Source organism: Dermacentor andersoni, chromosome 2 (assembly GCF_023375885.2).
Source record: "Dermacentor andersoni chromosome 2, qqDerAnde1_hic_scaffold, whole genome shotgun sequence".
Lineage (NCBI taxonomy): Eukaryota > Metazoa > Arthropoda > Arachnida > Ixodida > Ixodidae > Dermacentor > Dermacentor andersoni.
This window is the reverse complement of record NC_092815.1, coordinates 27,405,332-27,422,228: the sequence shown is the minus strand read 5'-3', so window position 1 is coordinate 27,422,228 and position 16,897 is coordinate 27,405,332. Positions and strand designations below refer to the sequence as shown.

The following is a 16,897-nucleotide window of genomic DNA, read 5'->3' as shown; positions in this document are numbered from 1 at the left end:
CACAACGCTTGAAAAACTAGCAGCCTTTTATACGAACTGTCTATAGACTTCAAGGGTCCCGGAGAACTGGAAGAATGCTAACATTATACTAATCCACAAAAAGGGAGACGTTAAAGAATTGAAAAATTATAGGCCCATTAGCTTACTCCCAGTATTATATAAAATATTCACCAAGATAATCTTCAATAGATTAAGGGCGACACTGGACTTTAGTCAACCGAGGGAACAGACAGGTTTCAGGAAGGGATACTCTACAATGAATCACATCCATGTCATCAGTCAGGTAATCGAGAAATCCGCAGAGTACAACCAGCCTCTCTGTTTGGGTTTCATGGATTACGAAAATGCATTTGATTCAGTAGAGCTACCAGCAGCCATAGAGGCATTACGTAATCAAGGAGTACAGAACGCCTACGTAAATACCTTGGAAAATATCTACGGAGGTTCTACAGATACCTTAATTCTACACAAGAAAAGTAGAAAGATGCATATAAAGAAAGGGGTCAGGCAGGGAGAGACAATCTCTCCAATGCTATTCGCTATACGCCTGGGCGAAGTTTTCAGGCTATTAAACTGGGAAGGCTTAAGAATGAGGATCAACGGCGAATATCTCAGCAACCTTCTGTTCGCAGATGACATTGTCCTGTTCAGCAACACTGGGGACGAGTTACAACAAATGATTGAGGACCTTAACAGACAGAGTGTAAGATTGGGGTTGAAGCTTAATATGCAAAAGACAAAGATAATGTTCGATAGCCCGGCAAGGAAACAAGAGTTCAGGATCACCAGTCAGCTTCTAGGAGTCTGTGAAGGAGTACGTTTACCTAGGTTAATTACTGACAGGGAACCTTGATCATGAGAAGGAAATTTACAGAAGAATAAAAATGGGTTGGAGCGCATTCGGCAGGCATTATCAGATCCCGACTGTAAGCTTACCATTATAATTAAAGAGAAAGGTGTACAATCAATGCATTCTACCGGTGCTGACATATGGAGTAGAAACTTGGAGACTGACAAAGAAGCTCGAAGTTAAAGACCGCGCAAATAGCGATGGAACGAAGAATGTTAGGCGTAACGTTAAGAGACAGGAAGAGAGCGGTGTGGATCATAGAGCAAACAGGGATAGCCGATATTGTAATCGACATTAAGAGAAAGAAATGGAGCTGGGCAGGTCATGTAATGCGTAGGTTAGATAACCGGTGGACCACTAGGTTTACAGAATTGACGCCAAAAGAAGGGAAGCGCATGTCGAGGACGGCATAAGACTAGGCGGGGTGATGAAATTAAGATATCCGCAGGCACTACCTGGAATCGGTTGGCGCAGGACAGGGGTAATTGGAGATGGCAGGGAGAGGCCTTCGTCCTGCAGTGGACATAAAATAGGCTGATGATGATGGTGAGAAGAAGGAGGAGGAGGACAATTTTTTTTTTTTTTTTTTTTTTGCCGGTCAGTCCTGCTGGCTGTACTGACTATAAGACGTGTCGCATTTAATTTACTTGGCTGCGCAAGCATGCGCTATGCCAGACCTCTCAAACGGGAAATATCCGGCCTCGCATAGAGGAAGGGCCGTACTTCGATGAGACAGGTGGCGATCAGACGGCTTCATGAGTGAGGCCGTTAGAACACCGTCGTCTTATATTTGCCCTGCTTCAGTAGCGTCGCGAATGTCTCAGCGTACCAATTTGCAGAAATTGTAAGAAAAAAAAGTGCGAAGAAGCAGGCTGAGAGACCGGGATAGTTGATATTCCTTGTAACCAGCGCAAAGGGGGACACAAAACACAAGAAAGGCGACAAGAACAAGCGCTGACTTCCAACTGACGTTCATTACAAAAAGGCATGAATATATCAGCTCGCGCACTTGATCAAAACCAGATATAATTGTGCATGTTAACATGAACACCCCTAATAAAGAGCGCGCCAAGGCCTAAGGCGGCCCCCCGCGTACAGAACCATAGTAAGCAAATTCTTTATCAGTGAAAACGCTGTGGACGGTTTAGTAACGCAGTTGCCTCCTGCAATAGCCGCTGCCTCAATGGTAAGTCTTGTGTTTTCATGCGCATTTCTTGCTGGTAGTTCTCTTTTGTCAAAGAGTGGACGACACTGACATTGAGAGCAATGTATTCCGAGGAAGCCCTCTCTCCCTTTTTTCACTTTCTGATTATGCTCCTGCAACCTCACATTTAGGCACCTTCCCGTCTGTCCCATGTAACGCTGCCCGCAGGAAAGATGTATGCTATACACTAATACACTACTCCTTTTGAGCAGACAACGAAACCCTTTCTGCGCGCAATGTTACATGATTTTGATTTTCTGCTGACAGGGCTGGTTCTAGCGTGTAACTGAGATAATTCGTGGGGCGCAGAATAAACGATAGAAACTCCCGCCCTTTGGCTTATCTTCCTGAGTTTGTGCGAGATGGCGCGTATGTACGGGATGACCGCTATATTCCTACACGCGCTACCGTTCGCTGTCAGGCTGTCAGGTAGTGGTGGGGTTTGTGGCCTTTTGTGGACCCGTCAACAGTCGGTGTCCATGCTGCGTTGATGCCTGGGTAGGCGCTGATGGATGCGTGGGGGTTTGCCTCGTGGCGAACGTCTAATTAACTGCGAATCCAAGGTCGCCGTCGTTGTTCGGTAGCATTTGATGTTACCCCCCCTCCTCATTAGTTCCAGCTATCAGGTAGTGGTGGGGGTGTTGCCTCTTGTGGGCATGTCAACAGTCGGTGTCCACGCTGCGTTGACATTTGGGTAGGCGCTGATGGATGCGTGGAGGTTTGCCTCGTGGCGAACGTCTAATTAACTGCGAAGCCAAGGTCGCCGTCATTGTGCGGTAGCATTTGATGTTACCACCCCCCCCCCTCCTCATTAGTTCCGGCTGTCAGGTAGTGGTGGGGGTGTCGCCTTTTGTGGACCCGTCAACAGTCGGCGTCTACGCTGCGTTGACGTCTAAGTAGGCGCTGATGGATGCGTGGGGGTTTGCCTCGCGGCGAACGTCTAATTAACTGCGAATCCAAGGTCGCCGTCAATGTTCGGTAGCATTTGATGTTAACCCCCCTCCCCTCCTCATTAGTTCCGGCTGTCAGGTAGTGGTGGGGGTGTGGCCTTTTGTGGACCCGTAAACTGTCGGCGTCCACGCTGCGTTGACGTCAGGATAGGCGCTGATGGATGGATGGGGGTTTGCCTTGTGGCAAGCGTCTAATTAACGCCTTTGTTGTGCTGAGACGTAACAGGACATATTGTATAAAGCTCTTCGTCTCCTCTTCGTCTGCTCCAAGAGTCCGTCTCTCGTCCTCCACCCTGAATCGGTTTTCGCTTAGTCTCGGGCCGCTTCGACGACAGAGCATTACGGATAACCTTGTGGAGCTCCCTGTTTCCATTGCGCTGCCTCTCGAATTTTCCGAACGCGCACGCAAAGCTTGGCGAATAGATAGAATCACTTAGGTGCATTATGTACGCGAAATTAAAAGCATGATGCAATAGTGTCCCGCACGTAAACTACGCTATCACGCTGTACTATAAATCGCTTTCTGAAAAGTTCGTTTGCGGAATGATAACGGTATTTTCTTTAACCCTGCTATTACGCTAACGTTAAACTAAAACTGTTTAATAAAAAGTCAGCAGGCTACACGAGCGCCCTAGCAGAACAAGAACCTGCCCTGTGGTATGCTGCAGTGAAACATATTTTAAAGGAAACATACTAAAAAGAGGGCGATTTCTCTAACAGCCCAGAAACATGTCAATTTGTACCAATACATCAAGCACATTGAGGAAGAAGAAAAGTGAACAGGAAAAGTGAGTTTCGATTCCATTTTGGAACTCCCATGCCAGCCCACGCGACACCATCCATTGTGGCAAAAATGATCTTGGAGTACATTGTGGCATAAATTTATTTGGAAGCGGGACGTTTAGAGGAGGACTTCAGGCTGAAAGGCAGTTCGATGCTAAAATATTTCTGCCTTCCGTACCCCGTACCTTTCATTTTCAAAACATCATCATGAAATCAACGTACATAACACAATTATTTTTTTTTAATTCCACGCCGTTCATTTACCCCTTTCACAATCCTAGTGCCACAGCACCAGCGAACAGATTCTGGCTCGGTTTCTGCCCTTTGAGGGGATAAGATGGTGATGTTGCTTTACCTTAGTAGTTATTGGAAAATTTATAGTAAATCGTTACAGCAGCGCAATAAACGCATAATTGAATGACTAGGATGGCGGTATGCGGACCACGGCGCACCATAGTGATGCCTGAATACAAGATTGCCACTTACGAAAGGATGCGGCATTCTCCGGACGCTCCCCAGAGCTCCACCTCGTCTTTATTGCGCTTTACGCGCGTGTGCGCGATAAACGAAGCAGCACGGGAAAAGGAACGTAAAAAGGTATAATAAAGATCAAATGAGGGCTTTTTGTTTATGCCACCGTTTACAGAACTAATTTTCGATAAACGTTGGTTTATGCTATATATATGATTAATTTTGTTTGGAATGCAGCTTGCCGCGTTTATCCTTCGGTTTAATTTGCTCAGGAGGAGGGAAGCCTACAAGGATGTAAATGTAAATACTTTAATTTCTTTTTAAGTGAACCATATTCTTTCCTTTCTTTTTTCCTTTACCTTTGAACGTAAAATGCTGCTGATTCCTTTACAGCCACAAACTTTCCTTTTCAAGTAATGTAGTACTTGCAGTAATAATTTATGGCGAATTCGGCAAATATAGCCCCGGCGCGCACTGGTGCGATTTGCCGAATTTACTACTTTTCGCATGCAAAAGGTGGTGTCCAAATCCAAGCCCTAGCCTCGAACCCCTCGGATACAAATACAGATTTCGAAGGCCATGCTTTTGCATACTGCATGCTGCGGAAGCGACTGCGAGAGCCAAAAATACGTAGTGGACGTCAGGTTTTGGACAAATCGGCTGTGTCGAAAGCATGGCAGCCATGACGTGTTTCGGCTCCTGCAGTATCTTATCGCGCATGCAATCAGCAAAAGAAGAGCATTAGAGATAATTTTTTGCTGCTACGAAGAAACTGTTCAAAATGTGACGCCTATGACGTTTACAGCTTTTGCAATAGGTAGTGTCCAAAACCCGACGTCTATGAGTGTTTCGTCTCCTAAAATCGCTTCTGCCTTTTCCAACCAGAAAAAGCATAGCCTTTTAGATCCGCAATTAAACGCTAGAGGGCGCCTTCCTATGAGCATGGGTTTGTATTATTTATATAGATTCCTATGAGCATTGAAAAAACGGAGACGTACAAAAGCACAGTTCGCAATATGGGATCGGAAAAATTTGGTTGTAAGAGTTTATAGTGCTCTTCTTTCTTTTTTTGTTGATTAACCTATAAGTAGGACATTAGGCAATATATAGCAAGACCCTGGTGGCGCAACCCACCCTCCTGTTCTAAAGGGGACGCTCATAACATCCATCCGCCCGGATTTTGACCACTATGCAGCCACTGCAGCCACTGCGAGCGAAGTGGACAGGGCTGGAAACGTGTTTCGCGGCGTATTCAACGTAATTTCGCTGCGGGCCCTGAGACCAGTTTCGCGCGTACGCTCTTATAATAGTGCTTTATTTCCACTGCAAATTTTGATTAACACATTTTTGCCACGTATATATATTTCAGGCATGTGTTATACAACACGACATCTTCAATTCTGATGTCGTTGTCTAGTCCGTCGTCTGCTAGCGAGCGCGTTCGTTGCGCGGACGCTGGCGGACGCCCAGTTTTTCTTGCAAAAAGTCTGTGCAGTAAAATTGTTTATGTTTTTACTTGCATTGGTGCGCACTCAACTTTTATCGGCCGGTACCAATTGTAGTTTTACCCAGGTGAACTGCTGTTTTTAACATTGTTTTCTAAACGTAACACGTAATTTTTGCCACAGAGGCAGCCTGACACATGAAGCTACGTAAGAAAACGTTATTGATATCGTCATTTGACGCGGGTTTCTTGTTGGTGGAATGTTGATCAGGGACAACGATCAAAGAAAACAATATTATAGTGAAACAAACTAGGTTCATTAACTGCGCGACGCGAAGAGATGCAAATGACCAATGTACTGCTAGGTAAATCTAAGGGTACATAGACATATATCTCCACGACATGTATGCAGGAGAAAAATGATAAAATGTTCTAAATGCACTGATTGAAAAAGTGAGAACTCCCGTCCGGAATAAGCATGTTTGTTTTAAAAGCTGCACCAGCCCCAGGTGAACCAATTGACTTTCCGAGAAAAGGAATCAAGGCAATTATTGGACGGTAATATTAACAACAGTGTGAGGGAAATATACTGCATATGTACTCAGACTGAATCGGGGAGACCGAGAAGTCTACCAAAGTAATCTCCGTGGCTTGTCTGGTGATCTCCTTCAAAGTTCCAGCAGGCGAAATGAAGTAGAAACATATAGTCTAATCTAATGGTATTTGCTATAAGATCGTATTCGACTTCAGAATTCACTATTAAAAAGTATTGAATAGCCGTTTGCGTTCGAATGTAACGAATAAAAGCACTTTTGAAGTATGGAAGGTGAGGGGCTGATACAAGAGAGGAATCCTGTTCCGAATTATTGTGCTGCTGGAAAGTTGTGACTGTTGCACAGAGGCACACCAGTTCCTGAGAGAATTAAAGCACGGGTGCTAATCGGTTCTGCTGAACACGTTCCTAGCTGTCATTCAATATAAACGCCCCGTTTTGGGACAGTGTGTAAATCTGCTAACTTGATTCATGCAAGGAAAACATTTTTTTTTTTTACAGTCGTGTCTGCAAGCCATTAAAACTGCGTGCCCAATGTGGTACCACACTTACGTTTTTCAATGAACACAGCAGACCTACAAATATATTTACGTGTATGCGAGCCATGCGGTTCCTTTACTTGCTTTATTATTGTTCTTATGATAGTGCACCGGATAACTGATAGAAGCCGTTTATAATATAGAAGCTGCTTAGTTGAGCGGACGTAGAGTTGGGAATGACATTATAAATTTAGTAATGAAATATAAGACAAGCGTAACATGTTTTTCTCAGAAATCAGACTCGAGAATAGTTTCATTTGTATTGTTAAGAACGGCCAGCTGCAGTGCAAGTTTGCCAACCAGTTGCGACTGGGGAAAGCCTCTAACCCTACAGCTAGAATAGAACTGGCAGAACTTTCGAAGTTAATCAACAAGCGTAAGACAGCTGACATAAGGAAGTATATTATGGATAGAATTGAACGTGCTCTCAGGAACGGAGGAAGCCTAAAAGCAGTGAAGAAAAAACTAGGAATTGGCAAGAATCAGATGTCTGCGTTAAGAGACAAAGCCGGCACTATCATTACTAATATGGATGAGATAGTTCAAGTGGCTGAGGAGTTCTATAGAGATTTATACAGTACCAGTGGCACCCACGGCGATAATGGAAGAGAGAATAGTCTAGAGGAATTCGAAATCCCACAGGTAACGCCGGAAGAAGTAAAGAAAGCCTTGGGAGCTATGCAAAGGGGGAAGGCAGCTGGGGAGGATCAGGTAACAGCAGATTTGTTGAAGGATGGTGGGCAGATTGTTCTAGAGAAACTGGCCACCCTGTATACGCAATGCCTCATGACTTCGAGCGTACCGGAATCTTGGAAAAACGCTAACATAATTCTAATCCATAAGAAAGGGGACGCCAAAGACTTGAAAAATTATAGACCGATCAGCTTACTGTCCGTTGCCTACAAAGTATTTACTAAGGTAATTGCAAATAGAATCAGGAACACCTTAGACTTCCGTCAACCAAAGGACCAGGCAGGATTCCGTAAAGGGTACTCAACAATAGACCATATTCACACTATCAATCAGGTGATAGAAAAATGTGCGGAATATAACCAACCTTTATATATAGCTTTCATTGATTACGAGAAAGCGTTTGATTCAGTCGAAACCTCCGCAGTCATGGAGGCATTGCGGAATCAGGCTGTAGACGAGCCATATGTAAAAATACTGAAAGATATCTATAGCGGCTCCACAGCCACCGTAGTCCTCCATAAAGAAAGCAACAAAATCGCAATAAAGAAAGGCGTCAGGCATGGAGATACGATCTCTCCAATGCTATTCACAGCGTGTTTAGAGGAGGTATTCAGAGACCTGGATTGGGAAGAATTGGGGATAAGAGTTAATGGAGAATACCTTAGTAACTTGCGATTCGCTGATGATATTGCCTTGCTTAGTAACTCAGGGGACCAGCTGCAATGCATGCTCACTGACCTGGAGAGGCAAAGCCGAAGGGTGAGTCTAAACATTAATTTGCAGAAAACTAAAGTAATGTTTAATAGTCTCGGAAGAGAACAGCAGTTTACGATAGGTAGTGAGGTACTGAAAGTGGTAAGGGAATACATCTACTTAGGACAGGTAGTGACTGCGGATACGAATCATGAGACTGAAATAATCAGAAGAATTAGAATGGGCTGGGGCGCGTTTGGCAGGCATTCTCAGATCATGACCAGCAGGTTGCCATTATCCACCAAGAGAAAAGTGTATAACAGCTGTGTCTTACCAGTACTCACGTACGGGGCAGAAACCTGGAGGCTTACGAAAAGGGTTCTACTTAAATTGAGGACGACGCAACGAGCTATGGAAAGAAGAATGATAGGTGTAACGTTAAGGGATAAGAAAAGAGCTGATTGGGTGAGGGAACAAACGCGAGTTATTGATATCTTAGTTGAAATCAAGAAAAAGAAATGGGCATGGGCAGGACACGTAATGAGGAGGGAAGATAACCGATGGTCATTAAAAGTTACGGAATGAATTACAAGGGAAGGGAAGCGTAGCAGAGGGCGGCAGAAAGTTAGGTGTTCGGATGAGATTAAGAAGTTTGCAGGGACAACATGGCCACAATTAGTACATGACCGGGGTAGTTGGAGAAGTGTGGGAGAGGCCTTTGCCCTGCAGTGGGCGTAACCAGGCTGATGATGATGATGATGATGATGGTGATGATGATGATGATGATGATGATGATGATGATGATGATGATGATGATGATGATGATGATGATGATGATGATGATGATGATGATGATGATGATGCGACTGGGGAAGCAACATCTCGGGAGCATCGCCGCCAACCTCTAGCCACAGCGTGACTAAATCTTCTTCTTCGTGATTTTGGAGGGGGAAAATACGCTCAGTTCTGCAGCCCATATGGGAGCACGGCGCAGCGTAATGGGGAATGGGGGCGGGGAAAGAAAGATGAGAGGATAGAGGGGGAAAGGGAGAGATTGGTTTTAGGCAGCAGACGTCAGCATCATCCAGGGGCGATGGCCGGCGCTCGGGCAGAGGCCGTGCGAGGCCGGAGTCTATTGGCGATCTAGGAGGCCGTTTGTGTACACATATTCAAGCAGGCTTGCCAGTGCTGGGAGGTGGTAGCGGGCCGGGAAGAGCAGGTGTGTCTCTGAGGTAGCCGGAAGTCCATACCGTCGGTAGGTGGCAGTGACTGGAGCGCGCTCCTGGGCTAGTGCTGGACAGGTGCAGAGTAGGTGCTCGAGGGTCTCGGCGTCACCGCACCTTCTGCAGGCCGGCGAGGCGATGCGTCCCTTGGCATGGAGCCTAGCTGCCGTCCACACGGAGCCCGTGCGCAGACGAAGGAGTGTGGAACGGTCCCGTCGCGAGAGGCCGTTCTCAGGGAGGAGTTTTGGGGCGCGGTTGGTAGCTACCCTGCTATCCGGATGGCTGGATGTGAGCAGCTGTTTGAGTGACTAAATCGACTTTGTGTCGGGGTACAAGACGCGCATCCCCCACTCTCCGTCGCTTCAGCTAGGATGCGTTCGGTGAAGCAGGCTTTGTGCTGAAACCGCCGCCAACCTCTAGCCTCATCGCCGTTGTGACGGAATGAGTTCGGCGGGCCAACTATTGTTCCCAAACTCCCCAACGCGGACTTGATCTGCTACGGGTGCGTGAGTTGCCACGGGAACGCCGTTTGGCGCTGCTTCCCATGCACCGACCAAGACGCAAGACAACGCGCTACCCAGAACGGCTCCGAGTTCTACGGGGCCCCTCTGACGTCGGTTCCGGACCTTCGCACGTGTGTGCATTTGTGTGTGTAGACCGTCCTGCGGGGAGGCGGCTAGTTGCGATGACTAAACGAACGTTCGCATCACCTTGTATCGCGGGAGGACCGAGTGTTTCAAAACTGCTGTTTTGCGGATGCTCGACACACTTCTTTTAAGCAGTCATGTTGGACTGAGACTCTCTCTCAAGCAGTCATGTTAGTCTGATGTACTTTCTCAAACAGTCATGTTAGACTGATATAAATACTGTAAATAAACCCATATTCCTCGTTCTCGATGAGAAGCAGTCCTTCCCTCCATCAACGTCCTCAGCGTGGATAAGTTGGACGACGGCATGGGCCAGCTACCTTCTAATTCATGCCCGACTCCAATCTTGACAACGGATCACGAGCGATGGGATTGAGCCCCCAATCCTGACAGTATACAATTAAAGAAATTCTAGCGTTTTACGTCTGGCGATACGGTTATGAGGCACCCTGTTCGGTTCTCACCTTCTCACCACTGGGGTTCTTTAACGTGCCCCTATACAGAAGTACACGAGTGTTTTTTTCCATTTCGTTCCCATCGAATTCCGCGACATGGTTTGAACCCGTGAGCTCGAGTTTAGCAGCGCAACGCCGTATCCTCTATGTAGCGACTAATTAGGCTACCAGGACCCTCTTTTGTTTTTGTTTTCATTGTTGTTGTTAAGCATGTACTGGAGAAAAAATTTCACATGGCTTACGGGCCAAAGATTAGCATGCATGTATAATGGCTACCCACAACTATTTTCGGCGCCTGAGGTACGACTGCAATAAAATAAACCCTACGAATTACTCCGCATTGTATTACGTTAGGAACACGGAAACATGAATGGGATGTTGCACTGCCGTTTTCTTTTTTTTTTTTCTATAAGAATACTGCCCGTAGATCTGAGTGCAGGGTGCCGGATGGGGCAAACATCTTCTATGTGAAGCAGCGAGCAGGAAGCTTAGATATGTTTTTCCGTCTGCGTTTCGCGAGACCTACTGATGAAAAACTATTGCGCAACAATACTCGTGAGAGATACAGGCTGCTTGAAGAACAAGAAAAATATTCGTTCTCTAAAGGGAACCCTGCAATAACGTAGTAGAAGGAAAATCGACACTGCGGCCGCAATGCACGCGCAATCACCGAGCGGAATAAAAAAATATACATACAATGAAATAAAGAAGAGAAAGAAAGGAATCTATTGCTAAGGCATAAATACATGTTATATCCTAATGTAAACGCCGTTTGAGTGGTCTGAACGCGTATATCTGCGCGTGAAGTAGTACGAATGACCCTTCCTAGAAGTATCGCTAGCAGTTTCGAACGGCGTGACCTCGATGCGGCTCAATATAGTTCGATGGCAGCGCCGCCACAGTATTTTTCGTCGCCGCGCGCCTCACTGCAAACTATGCGCCGCCCCAGCCGATTGGCCCACTGAACTGTGTTCTAGTACACTATACCAGACCTGCACAGATATCCGGCTTCTATGGGAGCAGCTTGCGCCCACTTTCGTTCAACTGACGGCCGTAGGTGGCGCTTTTATAACCTGTTCGTCTGCTACGCGGTGGGCGGCTGTGCGGCATTGTATTTAGTACGGCAGCTGTTGTGTTGTGACGAACTGCTTGTCTAGTTGATGATTTTTGCTAACACAGTGACAGTGATGTCACAAGGCTTTGATCGGTCACTTGGCTCCAAAAGTTGACTGCCCGAACCTAAAACATGTCGGAGCGTGTAGTCCGCTGCTCTCTAAAATAGCGTTAAATAGCTGCTCCTATTGCCTTTTTCAAGCAGATTATTTTAAATCACATTGTGTATAGAGTTCGCAACGTACACAACAGTTTCATTGTACACGTTGTAAAATTCGCTTCTGCGCTCTTTAGAAACTCGAAACCACCATAATGCCCGACGACAGAACGACTACCACTCATTTTAATTTTTAAAGGTTGTCCGTGAATGGGTCGTGAGTTCAAAAAGTGAATTACACACACAGCTTCACTGCGTACGTACCTTAAGCACCACCGTTATGCTGCCGCCGTACCACGCAGAAACGCTAGCTTTACAGTTTGAAAAGAGTTCCCTGACACGATTTAAGGCCTGCAGTGCAGCACGTTTTAAACCACTGGGATCGCTTAATTTTTTGCAAGCTTTCTACTGAGCTAGACATCTAACGACATTAAAAACAAGATATGCTCACCTTCCCTTGAAACAGAATCGATCAGCCTATTGCACATATCGGGCGGAGGACTTAGTCGTGAATACTTTTACTATACTTTTATCAGATCATCTGCCTTTCACGACGGCACACAGCGGTAAATCCTAACGTCATCTACGGCATTAGGCTATCTGTAATCAACTAAAAAAAGCTAGATTATCCTATGAATCTTTTTAAACAATTTTTCCATTCTCTTACGGAGGCTAGAAAAGGGAAATTTATGCCGTCGATCTAGCATTGCAGCTGCCACCTATGCTCGTTGTTTACATTTCTTGCACCGCTCCTCCTCTTCTAGTTTCACTATTCAAACGCAAAGCGCTCGCAAATATGTTTTCTTTTGTTTATTTGTGAATTTAATCCTTTACCGCCAATACAAGCGATTCGTACCTGCCGAAATGGCAAGACAAGCGCTGAACAGATCGCAGAAGCAGACGACAGCGAACAGGTTATAACTAGCGCCACTCTGCTCGTACGTTCTTTCCCTAGCGCGCGAAAGGGGCGAACTAGACCAGGCGTGCTGGAGGATGGAGATCTGTGCAGGTCTGGAGTTCAGTAGGTCGTGCTCGAAACCATCATGCTCGAAAAAATGCTCGAAACCATAGAGTTTCCTACAAAAATTCTTGTAGACAACTCTATGCTCGAAACCGTTTTTTGCTGATGTCGGTGACGATACGTTCTAGAACAACGTTGTTATAGACCACTTTTCGCCCAAAACTTCGCGGCCCATTTGGATCGAACGCACCTGGGACTTCAATTTGGACATCTTGTAAATTTTGTTAATGTTTTTGCTTTATGTTGTTTTAAATACTATATGAAAAAAAAGAACATTTGCACAGCGCCGTCGGAAGTGCTATATGATATAGGCTAGTTAGCGCTTGATCATTGGCTTGATGCAAGGTATCTTGGCAACTATGTAATAAACATGGCGGCCTCCAGTGAAAGCGTTGTGCGTGCTCACCATTTAGGAAGCTGTTGTGGTGGTGCGTGCTGTCGGCGATGTCATTAACTTGCTCGTCCTCTTTTATGCTCAGAGTGATATTCATGAGCACAGACAAGTACTTCATGTGCGTGTAGCGATCGAAAATCCCGGTAACCGCCTGGAATTTTCACCCTGTCTTTGCTGTAATGAAGCTGAAACATCTGAAGAGCATCCTGGATGATGTTGATACTTTTAATTCTCCGAACGTTCATTTGGAACAGTACCCGACGCCACCGGACATTGCAGGTGCGCTCACTATTTCTATTTTGACATAAATGTTTAAACTTTGTTAACTCTTGCGCGTGCAATTTTTATTCACGCTGCTCACGATCGTGTCATTTTAAAGACGCTTTTTTGGTGCTTCAAAGAAATTGAGCACAACAGAGCAGAACGCTGCCTTTCTATATAAATTTTCGATTACCAACATTTTTTTTCTTGCGTCTCTTGTTTCTACGCAGCACACGTGATGCATCATGTGTTCAGCCAAGGGGAAATCGAAGGCAAATTGGTGGCCGATCTTGGTTGCGGTGCAGGGATACTGAGCATAGGTGCTGCTGTTCTGAACGCGGGGTGAGTTTTCGTATTTGTCATAAGTCGCTGAAAAACATAAGCAGAAGGCTGCTGCAGTGTACTAGATAGCTAAATTGGTCGAGTTGGTTGAGCAACATTTCGAGAAAAAAGAAACAGCACCAATTGTTGCGCGGTACATTACAGTGTACACTCTTGTGCAGTGCATCTTCTACACCGTGCACTTTCACACTACTTGTTTTTATCATTCTATAACAGCGCCTGTGTTCAGTCGTTTATCGCTCCTGTTCCTGCGCTGTTTTTCTAGAAGTGCTTCTGTGTTGCTCTCGTGCGAAAGGGGATGCTGCGATTGTCGCATCAGTTTTGATGCCAGCACTAGCTTTGCAGTTACGTGTAATCTAAAGTCGCTGGCGCCTGATGAAGCAAGTAAGATTGCATATATATTTTCATATCTTCAAAAAGAAAAGTTGACAGTACTTACAGCTTCAGTGCTGGCTGCTGTTATATATAAATGTAAGTTCGACTTGACCAAGATTTTGCAGCTGAGAGCTTTTAGGGCATTCGTCTATCTATTCTAACATCTTCACCAAAAAGCCTTGTACAACAATAATACCTGTGTCACACGGGCACATTTGGAAGGCCTTCCAGTCAACGGCCTTTGAAACGCCACAACTCTATCGACTCAAAGGAGTTGTCGCGCTGCTACACGGCACTTTTGAAAGGCCGTTGAGTGGTTCAGGCGTTTCTCGCAAAATGGTGTGGCGATGTGGATCTTTATTTTCGTTTTCATGTCACGAAAAGGTAAGCAACATTGAAACCATTTAAATATACTATAATTTCTTTTATGTTTGTTTATACATTGCCATACATATATGTTTAGTTTTTAAGTTGTTGAGTAGCGAAACTGCGGCAACGTTTGCGCCACTCGATGCGGCGCTCATTTTGGTGTGTGTTCGCACATGTCAAGTGGCAAAAACACTTTATTAAATAATGAATGACACTCATATATAGTATTTTTAGAGCATTTGGTTTGATTTGTTCTTTCTAACCGCGAGTACGAGCACACTGTGAACGAAAGGGCATGTTCGCGCTGTTTCCGCTTCCGTTGCTCAAAGGCCATCGAGATTTCGATAGAGTTGCAGGGTGCTCCGTTGACTCGATAGACTATTGACTCGGCGGCCTTCGAAACCGCCCGTGTAGCAGCTCGAACTTGACCTTTGAGTCAACTGACTATTGGTTGGAAGGCCTTCCAAACGCCCGTGTGACACGGGTATAAAACGATTGAAATAGTCGAGTAAGCTTTTGTTGAGCTGAATGTAAGCGAATCATTTTGGTTTTGTGCTTGCTACCAGACATATAGTTGGATTCGACATCGATGCTGCCGCCTTGCAAATTTGTTTGCAAAACTGCACGGAAATGGATATAAGTACAGTGGACATGATACAGTGGGACCTTGCACTGACGCCAGACATGCGATGGAAAGATGCATTTGACACCGTAGTTATGAACCCTCCATTCGGCACTAGGACGAAGGGTAAGTGAAAAAATAAAGACTTGCATACCCTGGTTTGAGCCGAAAATAAATTTTCGATGTGGTAGTAGAGGCAGCAGCTGTGTGATAGTTTTTGTTTTTGTTCTAGAAGTAGCAAACAAAATGGTTCTTAGTCTCAATTGCAGTATCTAGTCTTGATTATCGGAATTCTTGATGCCAACTGTACTTTTTAAATTTTTTTTGTGGAAACAAGATTAGACAACAAATTACGTTTGGTGCACTTCACACAGCATGCCAGTTTGAAATTTTTTAAACAACTTATTGAAAAGGATTGAGATCAATATGAATAAATGTCCTCTAACTGCATGTCATGCCGACTGCGTTTTCGAAAATGTTCATAGTACTGCCTGAACAACAAGGTTAAGGTGGTGATTCGGGCTAGTTTCTCTATTGTACTGGGATCCTAAGTAGCACTAGAAGGACAAGGACTGAAATAAGAATGAGCACCACGTGTTGTGTTGTAAGCCGCCATGGTTGCTCAGTGGCTTTGGTGTTGGGCTGCTGAGCATGAGGTCGCGAGATCAAATCCCGGCCACGGTGGCCGCATTTCGATGAGGGTGAAATGCGTAAACACCCATGTACTTAGATTTCGGTGCATGTTAAAAAACCGCAGCTGGTCGAAATTTCCACAGTTCCCACTACGGCATGCCTCATAATCAGAAAGTGGTTTTGGCACGTAAAACCCCATAATTTAATTAACCATGTGTTGTCACTGTTATGGATCTTCTTAGGATTTTAGGAGAGACTTAGCTACTTAGGATCCCAACATGGCTAAGCACTGGGCAAGTTGCTACATGGCCAACTAACACAAAAGTCGGAGAAAAACATGGTCTAAAGTTCGATGAAAACTCGTCAGGTAAGGGTGATGCATTGTCAAATAAACTGGCACTCACCTAAGGTTCAAGATGAATAAAACATAAAATGACATTTCAAGAATGCTATGGGTCCCTTGTTCACATTGAAGATGAGCGCAGGAGGAGGCGATTATTTATGTGTTAGGTGTCATGAGTCATGAGAAAAACATGCGTACGTAAGATACAAGGCTGTACAAATGGCAGGATGAATGCTCGACAAAAGCAAACCATATTTTGCGCTGTGAAGTTCTCATATCTTGTGTATGTGTCTTTTTCCCTGATTTTTATCCCAATCGAACACTTCCTAAGGCACATTAGCTAACTACTGCACTTTTGTGGCATTGAATAACTGGGCATATCATTTCACAGTTATTCAATGTTTCCATGCCTTATACTGTCATTGCTTACACTTCTTTTCTGAAGGGTATGTAACAGCGAGATTCTGGCAGTGCAAGCTTTTCACCAGTGTCATAAACTTGGCATATAAAAATGTTATTTTGAAAGGAAGAAGGAGCTTTAATTTCTCCACAAGAAATAGCGAGTGACAGAAAGAATTGCACTTTGCTGCTTGAAAAATCTCTGGCCCCCTTTTCGCTGGTTGTAAGAATATTGGGGTCATGCCAGTTCACTTCCTCCTTTCATGCTTTGCTGGCCTTTTTGGTCTGCTGTGCTGCATTTAAAAGAAAATATAATTTGCACCATGGGGAACATTCGTTCAAGTTGTATATTTGTCTGTTTCA

The 16,897-nt window shown here is 45.0% G+C and overlaps 1 protein-coding gene across 3 annotated transcripts in view; it reads left to right on the top strand.

The window, feature by feature from the left end:
• Positions 1 to 16,897, top strand: part of Mettl5 (Methyltransferase like 5) — a 67,587-nt gene that overhangs the window by 46,117 nt on the left and 4,573 nt on the right. The window contains exons 1-3 of one of the 3 annotated variants that reach the window (XM_050189670.2): positions 13,157 to 13,469; positions 13,682 to 13,793; positions 15,104 to 15,285. In XM_050189670.2, coding sequence (XP_050045627.1) covers positions 13,370 to 13,469; positions 13,682 to 13,793; positions 15,104 to 15,285 — 394 coding nt within the window. In that variant the 5' untranslated portion in view covers positions 13,157 to 13,369. Of the gene's footprint in view, positions 1 to 13,156; positions 13,470 to 13,681; positions 13,794 to 15,103; positions 15,286 to 16,897 lie in introns of those variants that run through there. The other 2 variants (XM_072286369.1, XM_072286368.1) reach the window with 2 other exon arrangements.